The 12,326-nt window shown below is 51.1% G+C and overlaps 1 protein-coding gene across 3 annotated transcripts in view; it reads right to left on the reverse strand.

Annotated features, from left to right (window-relative positions):
* Positions 1-92: 92 nt before the first annotated feature.
* HK1 (hexokinase 1) overlaps positions 93-12,326 on the reverse strand; it is a 62,163-nt gene continuing 49,929 nt past the window's right edge. For all 3 annotated transcript variants that reach the window (XM_037029341.1, XM_037029343.1, XM_037029342.1), the window contains exons 12-18: positions 12,176-12,295; positions 10,796-10,891; positions 9,013-9,112; positions 6,648-6,831; positions 4,656-4,811; positions 2,529-2,762; positions 93-981 (exon numbers count right to left, since the gene is read on the reverse strand). In XM_037029341.1, the coding sequence (XP_036885236.1) occupies positions 837-981; positions 2,529-2,762; positions 4,656-4,811; positions 6,648-6,831; positions 9,013-9,112; positions 10,796-10,891; positions 12,176-12,295 (1,035 nt within the window). In that variant the 3' untranslated portion in view covers positions 93-836. The remainder of the gene's footprint in view (positions 982-2,528; positions 2,763-4,655; positions 4,812-6,647; positions 6,832-9,012; positions 9,113-10,795; positions 10,892-12,175; positions 12,296-12,326) is intronic.

A 12,326-nucleotide genomic window follows, 5' to 3' on the forward strand; every position in this document is an offset into this window, starting at 1 on the left:
ACCCAGGAGGCCACAAAAACCCCCAGGGTTTGGTTTATACCATATCCCCAGATGCCCCCCTGCCTCCCCAGCCATTAAGCATCACTCCGGTCTTTGAATTGGTACAAAGTTTACTAGGTCATACGACATGGCTCACAGAAGCGATGGGACATTCCAATGAGGGCACTATTTTGTTGATTGGTTCCTTTTAGGCAAATAGAGACAAGACACTCTGCCACAGGAGTGGCCACCTCCCCCCACCCGAGATAGAATGCAAGACAGTCACAATGTGGCTATGCCCAGGTCCACCGACACGCGATCCAGTGGCATGGACATGCCCAGACGGGAAGCTCTGGACGCCAGACAGCAGTGGGTGCTGGGACAGGAGGGCGCGGCGAGCACCCCTGGGAGGAGCCCGGGCAGTGTCTGCTGGTGATAATAAGTTTTACACAGGGGATCCGTCGTCCCCCAGGATGGGCTACAGATGCCCGTGAGGCCTGTGAGACGGTGTGACTTTTCATCTCAGGCCAATAAATAACTGTTGGACAAATGCATAAATTAGAAATGGGCGCCACAAAACTTCACACTTGGGGGCCGCATGGCCGGGTTGGAATCAAATCATGCAGAGTGGCGGGACAGGTGAGGAGGGACCCCGAGGTGAGAGATTATCAGCAGCACACACTCTATCCTGTGGCCTATGCTATGAGCCATGAGCTGGCTTCCGTTTCCCTCCCCGCTGTGGCAGTGGCGGGCTCTGGTGCTGGCGTCTCCCAGCACCGCTGGCTGGGAGAACGGGGGTCGCCGCTTGGAGAGATAGGTAAGTGCTGGAAGGGCAGCAGGCTGGGGGGCCAGGCCTCTTAGCTGCTCGTGTCCTCCCGGAGCCGCACGCCCACTGCTGTGATGAGGGCGGCCCCCTTGCCACTACCGTCTTCGGACAGGAGGAAGGACACATTACACTTTGGTGACAGTTCCTTCACGGTCTGGTGCATGATTCTGGAGAAGCTGGAAAAGACAAGAGCAAAACAGGTAGGTAGGAGAAGAGGTGCTAGACCCACCGGAGGATGCTAAAGGGACCTGATAAGAAGGAGGCAAACAAGATGGGAGGGGCCGCCTAGGAGCAGCTGTGGCTTATTGAGGGCAGGGGAAGTGAACTTACAGTCAGACCTACTGTCAGTTTTCAGTTTGAGCATCCCCAAAACAAACTGCTCTGTGCAGTTTATAAGGGCTAGAGCGTGAATAATATACACGCAGACACACCTATCCTCAAAGACATACCTGGAAGCTCCTAGGGAACCAAACCCGAAAAGGGTGCAAAGGCCTGGGCGTGGGCCACTGAGGCGTGCCAGTTCAGCAGACTACATGGGCACAAACACCATCCCCACAGCGGCAGCCCGCTGAGGCCCCCGGCCCTTCACCATCTCTGCCTCCCTGCACCTGAAGCCAACAGCAGGCAGCCCCCGGTGAAAGGTAATCTCTGAATGAGAGGTGACTCGAGGTTCTTGCATTTTGTGCTGAAAAGGAGACAGGACCAGGCTGAGAATGGTCAGGACAATAGGGCACTTAGATGTAACATGGACGGCCCTTTGTTGAACACCTAGCAGGTACCCTACACTTCACAGGCATAATTTCTGGTCCTACCACTGGCTACTATCCCAGGAGGAAGAGACTTGGCAGAGGTCGAGCAATGGAACCCAGCTTCCAAAGGGGGGTGCCAGTGTTAAGTCCGAGTGCGTATGGCTCCGAAGCCTAGCTCTAACCCACGCCTGTGTGCTGCCCCAGGTGAGGAAGGTCACAGCTATCGCGTGGGGAGATAAAAGTGAGAATGGACCAAGATGCATGGTCCAGCCCACGGCCCTGAGGTAAGGTAATGCCTGTGATGAGTTGGGTGACGTTGCATTAAAGTAGGGTGACGTCATGGCCTGGTTTATCTGGGATGGTGCCAGCGTAATTATAAATAGCACAGTCTTCACTGGCAAAAGTATCCCAGAGTTTAGACAATAAGTAATATGGCCATTGTATTCATAAGAACCAAGATTTGGGACAATTCGGTGGATCAAAGAGCAGATGGGGCCACACACCCTTCCCCAGCATGGAGGAGGGTAGGGCACTGGAACGAAAGACGTTACCCCCACCCCCTCCCTGCTACAAGCCCAGGGCCAGGACTGCTCCTGCCTCCCAAGCACCAACAGCAGGTGCACAAGCCCCCGAGCCATCAACTGCCTCGCCTCACTCCCTCCCCCCACTCACTGGACACAAGCTCCTGGCCAGGCTGCACCGACCAGGCCCACACGGGTGAGCCCACACCCATCCCCACCTCCTTTCCTACTCCCCACTAGGGAGCAGGGCAAGGACATGTCTCGATGCTGGCCAAGTACAGCCCCTTCTCCGCCTCTCAGGGAGACTTCAGAGCAGCCCATTGCCTCATCCCAGATCAGCCCCGCCCCTTGAGGAATTGTCCTGGTGGGAATCGCATCCTCGTGTCCCATCACCATCAAAGGAACTCTCCAGCCCAGGCAGCTCTGCCCACGCCAACCGGAAGCCCCACTCACTGTGGATGAAGTTTGTAGAGTGTTCCATCCACCCCCACGGTCACGTTGAGACGGTCCAGCCCTCTGTTTTCCCGGATCTTATCCACCACGGCGGCCATGCCTGCGCCACACAGCTGCGCGGCCCTCTTGGACACCACGCCGCACACAGTCTTGACCAGGATACTGTCATCGCAGGTGCTATTCAGGCCCAGCTGCTGGAGGATGGCCCGGACCTGGAGCAGCGCTAACCGGTCACTGCGGCGGACAAAAGCCAGGAGGCAGAATGAAGTGTGACCCACGAGAGCAGCCTGGGAGCCAACTCACTGTACTTATCCATGAATGGGCTCATGGGGCTTTTTCCCTTCAAAGTAACATTGATTTGTTATTTTTTTAAATGGTCCCCAAAGCATTACATGTTAAATTGTAGGAAATCTGGCAAGTCTAAAAAAATAAATATTGGAAAGTTAAAACTATCCCACAATCCCAACACTGGGGGAAATGCCACTAACATTTTAATATACTTCCTTCCAATCTGTTTTTTTCTGAACATCACTAAACTGTCTTTGTTCTTACGATACGCAAAATGGTCTTGTCCCTGACGTGTGCTTTTCCTTATTGCTTTTTCCTACTTCCCACATCGGAGCAACTTCCCACCTGCTTACCTAACAGCAGGACTAAAAACAGAGACCTAGGCATTCCACTCTGGGGATGCACCGCAACTTACTCAGCCAGTGTAGAGAAATTTAAGTTGTTTGTAACTTTCTGCTGTTACAAAGTAACATTCTGATAAAGTTGCCTACTTATAAATCTTTGTGTGCAACTTGAGTTTTTCCCTTAGGACACACTTTTGGGTCAAAATATATGGACACAGGTTGCCAAGGACCTTTCAGAAAGTTGCATTATCTGTCCCTCTCCAGCAGAGTATCTGACTGTACCAGTCCCTGGCGGAAAGCATCGCTTTTTAAAACATTTGATGATTTGGTAAGAATGGCATCACACTCTAGTTTAATCTGCATTCTTCTCTTTAGTGAGTAGGACCTTTTTTTTTCTATTCATTTATTGGCCATATGAACAAACTATTAAATAAGGACTTTTAGCCTCCTGGGATATTTTGTCTCGTTCCTATTCAATTAAAAGAGTTGTAGGTGACTGATGACAATGACAAAATGGTGATAAGAGCAGCCAGCCTTGCTTGAGGACATACCATGTGACAGGCGCTTTACATACATTACCATATTTCCCCTTCATACCAACCAACCATGTATAATTATTCCCACTTTAAAGATGAAGAAACTGAGCCCGGGAGGGACTGAGGAACTCGCTCAAAGCCCAGAGCCAGCAAGGTGGAGCGGCCTTAGGACCAGATGCAACCATGCTCCTGCCAGCTGGGCCGCAGTCTGCATCTTGTTCCACGCAGTGCAAATGTTTTCCTCAGTTTGTCATTTGCCGTACAAGTTTGATTAATGATTCTCTTAACTTACAGATGCTATTAGCAAAACTGGTCAATTTTTTCTTTCTTTTTAAAAAGATTTTACTTATTTTTAGAGAGAGGGGAAAGGAGGGAGAGAAACATCAATGTGTGAGAGAAACAGCAATTGATTGCTTCTCACACGCACCCGGTCAGGGACCAGGCCCACAACCCAGGCATGCGACCTGGCGGGAATCGAACCGGCAACCTTTTGGTTTATAGGATGCCCAACCAACTGAGCTACGCCAGTCAGGACTCAATCTTTTTCTCTATGATTTCCTATATGCCTCATTTTAATTTTCTGTCTCTGACCCTCTCATGTACGTGGGGTCCCTGTTCGTACCATTCACATGTAATTAAATCTGATTACGTCTTATTTATCTGTCTCACGTAGATTTAATTATTAGACAAGCTGAAAGAACCTAGGAGGACAGAGGAAAGGTTCTCCACTATATTCATTATCCTGAAATGGAGTCAATGACCTATTTACATACACAATTTCAAAGAAATCAATATAATGACAAACATAAAGGACAAGTAAAAAGAAAGTAACTTATAATAAAATTATAGGAGAAAAAAATCTCTTCACAAATGGCCACATTGTCCCCTCGGGTGCCTGGTGACCCCCTGGCCCTGCCAACCTCTAATAGGCCCCTACAGAGAAGCCCCTCCCCACTCACCTCTCAATCTGAGAGAGATACTTGGTCTGGAAGATGCCCCGAGTCTTCAGTGGCTCGGAGATCTGCCCCCGGAAGAGGAATCCCTTCTTGGTGAAGTCGATCAAGATGTTGCGAACTATTTCACCCAGGTACATGCCACTGATCATCTTCTCAAACCTGAAACAGGAGCAGGGGCCTGGGCGTTTATGTGAAGCCTTCAGTCCCACGGTTACCGTGGGCGTCTTCCTGCCCCTCAGGGGCATCCCCAGTCCGCACCCCCAGCCCTGTGCTCCCAGAGGAGGCAGAGAGTGAGGCCAGAAGGGACTGAGGCATCCTCAACCCTAGCCATGTCTAAGTGCTGGACCATTTCCCTCCTCCCCTAACTTTGGGCCTTTGCCTGAAAAACCCCACTCCAGCTCTCAGCTCCAACATCACTTCTCCAGAGGCCCATCTGCCCCTCCAAGGCCAGCTTTGATCTACACATCTTAGGCCCTGCAATGCCCCTTCTCCCTCACAGCTTGCACAGGTCCCTGCCTCTCATCACCCCTGCAGCAAGAGCCTCAAGAAGACGGACGGTGATGGTCTGGTTCAGCATGGAGTCCCAGAGCCCAGCACCACAAGGCGCTGGGCTCTCCATCAAGTGCTCAATAAATATCTACAGAATAAGCAAACGACCGGCTGAGACTGGGAGCGACAAGAAGACAATAAGGGGAAATGTCCTACTAGATTTCTGGAAGGTTTTGCAAAACCCCAGAGTACTTGGTCAGGCACGTGGCAGGCTTGATAAAGCAATGCAGACTGGAGGATTCACGCAGCCACGGCACTCCCGAGGGCCTAGTCTTGGGGGGTTTTATTTCCTGCCTTCTCCAAACTCAAGGACCCCAAGAAATGACCAAGGATTTAAATGCTTCCATGACCCCTGCCCAGTCCCAGCGACCCCAAGCAGGGAAGAGTCCGCTCCAGATTGCAGCTGGTGCACAGAAAAAACAAGAAACGGCACTATGACCACTGCTCCCGCCCGGCTCTTCTCAGCCCATCCAGGCGGCCTCCTCAGTGTGGTGCTGATGCGACTTTCAGCCCTTTTCAACAAGGCCTTCGTTTAGAGCCGCTGGTAGGCAACAGTAGCTAGACTTGGATAACGTTTTTTGCTGTATTGATTTTATGACTGCCATCTATTTATGGTAATATTGGGTTTCCTGGGGTTTTTTTCTCCCTCATTAAATTTAAGAATATAAGGTAATTTATGGGAAAAACTTCAATAACAGCACCAGTGGTATTTGAAAAAGTCAAACATCTTCAGGGTGGCTGGGGAACAACTTATATTTGAGAGGTACAACCCAGCACTTCTTTCTGCTCCTGGGGACACCACTTAGACCTACTCATCCTGGTGCCCGCAGAGGATGGCCTGAATCCTGGGAGCTGGAGATGGGAGGGTCCCTGAGACCCAAGCTGTAAAGCTCCAAACAGCCACTAGGTGGCCCAGGTACTCCGCTATGGGAAGGATGAATGGAGCTGAGCCTCCTGCCTCAACCCTGACCACAGGTCCCCATGCCCCTCCCCAAACCCACTGGCCAGATAGAATTTTCCTTGCCCTTTGACATCTACAGGTCAAGTGTGTTTTACATCCACTAAACAAGACAAAAACTACTGACCAAGAGGTTTCTATTACTTTGATGGGAGAAGAAACAACAGGGGAAAGGCTAGAATGCTCCAGGTTGAACACGGTCCCTGATGGACGTGCTGTGGCCACCCCCACTCTGTCCCCAGAAGAGGCACCTGAAGAGGACATCAACGTGCAGCCTGGGCCCTCTTGTACCATGTCAGGGGCCCATCCCTCATTCCTGTTCCCCTGGGGCCAAACGCCAAGGTCAGAAGGAAACCCGAGGGAGGGACCAGTGTCAGAACCTCTGTGTAAACCCCACTCCTACTACTAGAAACTTCTTCGACTACCAGCAGGCAGAACACCCTCCCCATCCTGACCCACTATGTGTCTCCTCCGATCGGCAGAATTACCTCTGTTTCCCAGCATTTAGAGAATATTCATCCACCAGCTTGTCATACTGTGTTCTGATATCATCCAAACACCCGTTGTCCCCAAAAGCACCCCACTCCATGTTGATACACATCCGGCCCTCATTCCCTTGCAGCATCTCCACGTTCTTCATTTCTTCCATGTAGCAGGCGTTGCTGCCAGTCCCTGGAACACACGAGGGGGGACGACTGGACATGCAACTGGGCCCATGGCCCGCGATTCCAGACAGAGGACGTTTCTGAGATGAACAAAGTAATAGCTTCGCTTTCCTAACGTTTTCCAGAAAAATCTCAGAATATACAAAGAGAGTCAGAGTCAAACCATCCAGGGAGAATTTTTACCTTATAGTAAGACGTCAATACCAAGCGTCTCATCTGTTTACCTGCCCAGGCAGGGCTATCTTTATTTTAATAGATGTTCTTACAATAAAGAAATGTATCTTCAATAGTGAACAGTTAGACACATTCACACTGGAAGGATATTTCTCTCTTGCTCTTGCTCCATCTTCCTCTCTCTCTCTTTACACACACAGGACACACACACACATTACTCTGAGGGGCTGTCTACTATCAGACCATGGGTGTCCCTGGTCTTTTCTTACCAAAGATGGTCATGGACTCTGCCTGCTCAGCAAACTCTCCCGAGTGTCCCAGAACGAAGCCCACAGTTAAGACCCTGGAGGACATTGTCCTTCGCTTTCCAAGGGTGCCTTTCTAAAGTGATGATTCCACATGTTCTGGTATCACAGACCTCTTTGAAAATCTGACAATTCTCCAAGGCCCACCTCCCTGGATGCACCACACACTGTGACCACTGGGTCCCAGGACTCGGGAGCCTCTGATTCCCAACCCTGAACTCCCCCAGAGCAGGGCTGCTCCGCCTGTGGGCCCCCCAAGGACTGGGTGGGACCACAAACCGTCTGTTGTTCTCACCCATGGGGAGTTAAGTATAGAAATCGAGAAGGAGAGGCCTAAAGCTTTCGCAGCAGTTTTAATTGCCACAGTATCCAAGCTGGTGGTCACTGGCCTCATCTCGGTGAATGGACTGGAAATTTAAAAACCTACCAATTAATCAAGGAGTTCTATAAAAAAGAGTGTAAAACTGAGCAATGGAAGTCAAAACATGAAAACCACACTTTTTGCCCATGGAAGTACTGAGCAGCAGACCAACTGACAGGAAGGAAAACGAGGCTTTGAATACAGCGGGAGAGGCTTTGAATACAGCGGGAGCGGTGGAGAGCCCCGCCCTTCCGCTTCCTCTGTTTCCATTCCCCCGCCCCACACTCCTCTGGTGCCAGAAACAGCTAATTGGGCTTCCCTGACCCTCCAGGCCGGAAGGTGAGGCCTGGCCTGGAACCTGGAGGGGGGGGGTTGGGGAATGTGCTGTGTCACTCTGGCTTTGTATTTCACACCCAGGCCCATTCATAAGGGAAGACTGGGAGGGGCTGGGTGGAGAAACAAAGCTTTGCAAAAGAAAGAAGAGACAGCAAATGAGCTCCAAAGCCAGGCCCCTCAAAACCTTGCACCCAGAGCTGCTCCCTAGTTTTTTCTATTTCCCTAGGAGCCAAAAATGGCTTCACAAGTGAAAAGGTCTTCCTGGCACTGGCAGGCAGCCTGCTGGGGCTTTATCCCAGACACTCCGAGAAGGGACCAGGCGGCAGCAGAGGGCACCCTTCCCTGTCCAGGCCGGGTCTGCAGATGTCCGCTAAGAAACGGGGGCCTTTCCCCAGCATCCCTGACACCCGGAGCAGGTTCAATTAGACCAAGGGTTTCCTCAACAGCCCAAATCAATATGCTCCGGGGATTGCGTGCTCACAAGGCGCTTGGGCTATGAGGGAACAGCGGCAGAGCCAACGGATAACCCTTCCCAACCCACTTCGGCAACTGGGACTGCTCACAGACAGTGGCTGCTGAAGGCAAAAGAGCACCCCAAACCATTCTCCAGATTTCCCACAGTCAGGACAGAAGAGCTCCACCTCCTTCCCAACGGCAGGCCTGGCAACACCCACTGGGGCTTCTCCACACAAGCTCAAGGGTTGCCATGGAGGCCAGGCCAGCTCCAGGAGCTCCCACACCTTCCACCGCACCCGTGAGCCGTCTGAGTCCTCATTCCTGGAGATCTACCTTCCTGACAGTCTGAGGGTCACATTCAGCACTTGGGGGCTGGGGCGGGGAGAACCTCCCGGAGGGACAGAGCCTTAGTCCAGGATACAACTCTGAAGGTGGTAAGGGGACCGCACAGATATGCTGTCTCACACAGAGGGCTGAGCTGCAGGTTCGAGGCCCCACAAAACAGGAAAACCCAGCCTTCCTTGCCCCGAAGAGAGACACCTTCTAGGACACCCACCTACGATGAGTCCGACCTCACAGGTGGGCTCCTCATAAGCACAGGTCATCATGGTGCCCACCGTGTCGTTGACTATGGCCACCACATCCAGATCGAATTCCTTTGGAAAAAAAGAGACAAGCTTTAGCTTTTGTAGAGGGAAGAGCACAGCCTGGCTTGAATCCCACAGTTTCACGGGGCTGCACCACAGTCAGAGAGAGCTGCCGGGGCGCCATCTGAAAGAGTTTTCTTACCAGCCTCTAAAAGGCAATTAAATGCTCCTTCACTGAGGAAACACCTACTATTAATGATGTGTCTCAAGTCTGAGACCTAAAGAATGGAAGTATTCTGCCCATTTCACAGATGGTTTTGAGTTCTAAAGAGGCCACCTAGAGGGAACTGTTGAATGGACAAAAGACTTAGCCAGAAAGCTCTTTCGCTTGGGAGTTTAAAGCATTATAGCCTTTCAGAGGTCAAAATGAGAATACCAAGTCTATTTCTACGAATCTGTCTTTCAGAAACAGCCACACAGGAACACAAAGGTACCCGTACAAGGGTATGTACTATATGACTTGCAGGAGTCAGAAAGAGAAACAACCCAAAAATAGATGAAAAGGAGTTACAGAAACCACGGTTCAGACAAACACAGGGATCCTGTGTAGCCAAGAAAAAGAACAAGGTTGGTCTGCATGTTGTGACGTGAGACGATGCCCGTTTCATATTAAATGAGGAAAACACCAGCCTGGCTGGTGTGGACTGAGCCTCGGCCTGAGAACCAAACAGTTTCTGGTTCAATTGCCAGTCAGGGCACGTGCCTGAATTGTGGCCCAGGTCCCCAACTGGGGACATATGAGAGGCAACTGATCAATGTGTCTCTCATGGATTAACGATTCTCTCCTTCTCTTTCTCCCTCCCTTCCCCTCTCTCTAAAAGTAAATAAATAAAATCGTGTTTAAAAAAGGAGTTGTGAGGTGGGCAAATTAGATCATGGGGTTTCTTCTCAACGGCACATTACCGGCTGTCCAGCACCCCTTCCAGGTGCAGCCAACCCCTCTCTCAAACCCACTCCTTTCAGTCTGCCTGCCTATGTATCAGTCTGCTCTTGTAAACTGGAAACGTTTGAACTAATGTATTTAAACTTCTCACTGATTTCTCTAATGAATTAATGAGTTAAACAGAATCTTGGGAATCTTTCGTTTTCTATTTTGCCAGTGTTGTCCAGCCGAAGGCCACCAGAAATAGCTGCGGGGGAATAAGGCCAGACCACTGACAGACTGCAGCCCTGGGGCACACACCCCTGCTGGCGGCTCTGAGGGTGTCAGGGCGCTGACCATGGGGCCTGAGCCTGGGCCAGTCGTTCCAGGGAAGGCTCAGAGGAGCAGGGCCCTGGTCTGGGGCGGACGCCCTCAGCACACAGGGCCACCCTCCGAGTGCACGCTGAGCTCTGCCATGACGTGGGAGCACCCTCATCCTTGTCCAGCTCCAGCGCGGTCAGGGAGTGGCCGTGAGGACATCTGTGTCCCATAGGAGGACACGGTGGTCTGACTGGGTGCCAGGCTGTGCCCAGCTGTCAGGGACTGCTTTTCCCTTTTCCAATCCATAGGAGAGTTATGATTTTACCTTTTTAGGCAAATTATCCTTTAACAACTTGAAACCGTTCGCCTGTTTTATTGCTGACCGTTGGGGAAACTTTCTACCCAGGTCACATGCTCCTGCATTGTGCAAAGTCTTATGATCAGCAAGTATGATTGTTACAACCCAAAAGCACAGTAAAGATTGTTAACAACATCTCTGTAATAGTTACCTCTCTCCTCTTGACCGCCTCCCTTAGTAAGGTGACCACGTCGTGCCCCACACAGTCGGTTGCCTTAAACCCCTTCGTCCAGGTGATCAAGATTCCCTGCAACAGGAAAGGTATCAGCAGAGCCCTGGGCAATTAACCCTCAACACAAAATTCCATTCCCTGCTACCAATTTACAGTGAGATGATGCTGGAACAGCTGAGGCACAAACTAATAAAGTACTAATACTAACCCCCCCCCCACTAACAGGCCCAACCCCTCTGCACTAGCCTCACGGCAGTCTGGTTTATAACCCCCATTTACAGGTGGAGAAACTGAGGCATAGAAGGTTAAAGGTGCTGCCCCAGATGTATCCAACTAGGTCCCCTGAAGAACAGGCTGCCAACAACCTAAGTGGAGAAATGCAATGTTTAGTTAACACAGTTGCTCCCTAAAGTAAAACTGAGGGTTGCCTGGGCTGCAGTTGTACAGGACGGAGGTGCGTAGATGAACTGCAAGAAACAAGTTCATGTGGCTCTGACTGCTGACACCTACAAGGCCTTCAGAGGAAAACAGTCCCAAGTGCCTGCGTTAACTGGCTTCCAGAGGCAGGAGGCCCTACCAGTTTCCCTGGTTCTGGCCAATCATATAATCAAACCCTGACTAAGGCCAAGTGTGAGGCAACACCACCTCCATGGCCTCCTCCCTGGCCGCACATCCACTCGTGACACACAGAGGCACTGTGGCTCTTCCAGCAGGACAGGCTTGGTCTTGCCCCTGTGACTGCAAAACCGGTTCCCTCTGCACAGGATATGCCCCCACCCACTGACAGCCCTTAGCGCAGCGCAGGACTGCTGGTGTAGGGCTGGGACCCTCCAGACTGAGGGCCCTGAGGACAGACACCACAGCCTTCAGCTCTACCCAGCTCTTAGTACTCAGCAGGTGCTCAAGCCCTGATCTTGGACCCTGTTGCAGCCCATTTATTAAACAAACATTTATTTATTAAGTATTTCTTCTGACAGAATTCTGTGCTAGGGCATGTGGGGGTCAACGGTCCTCACTTAAGAAATACACAACAGAGCAGAAAAGACACAATCACTAACAACTGTAAAAAGTACTATGATGAGCAACATTAGAAGAACAGGGAACCCAGAGGAAGCTGAGATTATTTCTGTCTGGAGGACAAAGGCTTCCCAGAAAAGATAAAAGCTTTAAATGACCAAAGAAAGGTCTTAAGATGTATTGGGGGTGTGTGTGGCATAAGTGTGTGGCATAAAGCTTGGGTCTACCCATGGTGACCTCTAAGCCACACCCACTAAGGAGGGGAGACAATGAGGCTGGAGGAGGCCTCCAGGGCCAGCCCACACCGGCTGGGACAGTCAGGCTGCCCAGCGTCTTTCTCACCTCATCCAGGCTCGTCTGCTTGCAGGGAAACGAGAATGTGAAGCCCAGAGGCATCCGGGGGCCCTTGATCCCCATGTAGTCCAGGAAGTCGGAGATGCAGGTGACGATGTGGTCAAACAACTTTAGGAGAGAAGAAGAGATTCCTTGTGCA

The sequence above is a fragment of the Sturnira hondurensis genome, unplaced genomic scaffold, assembly GCF_014824575.4.
Source record: "Sturnira hondurensis isolate 20B ecotype Veracruz unplaced genomic scaffold, ASM1482457v3 Scaffold0020237, whole genome shotgun sequence".
NCBI classification, from domain to species: Eukaryota; Metazoa; Chordata; class Mammalia; order Chiroptera; family Phyllostomidae; genus Sturnira; species Sturnira hondurensis.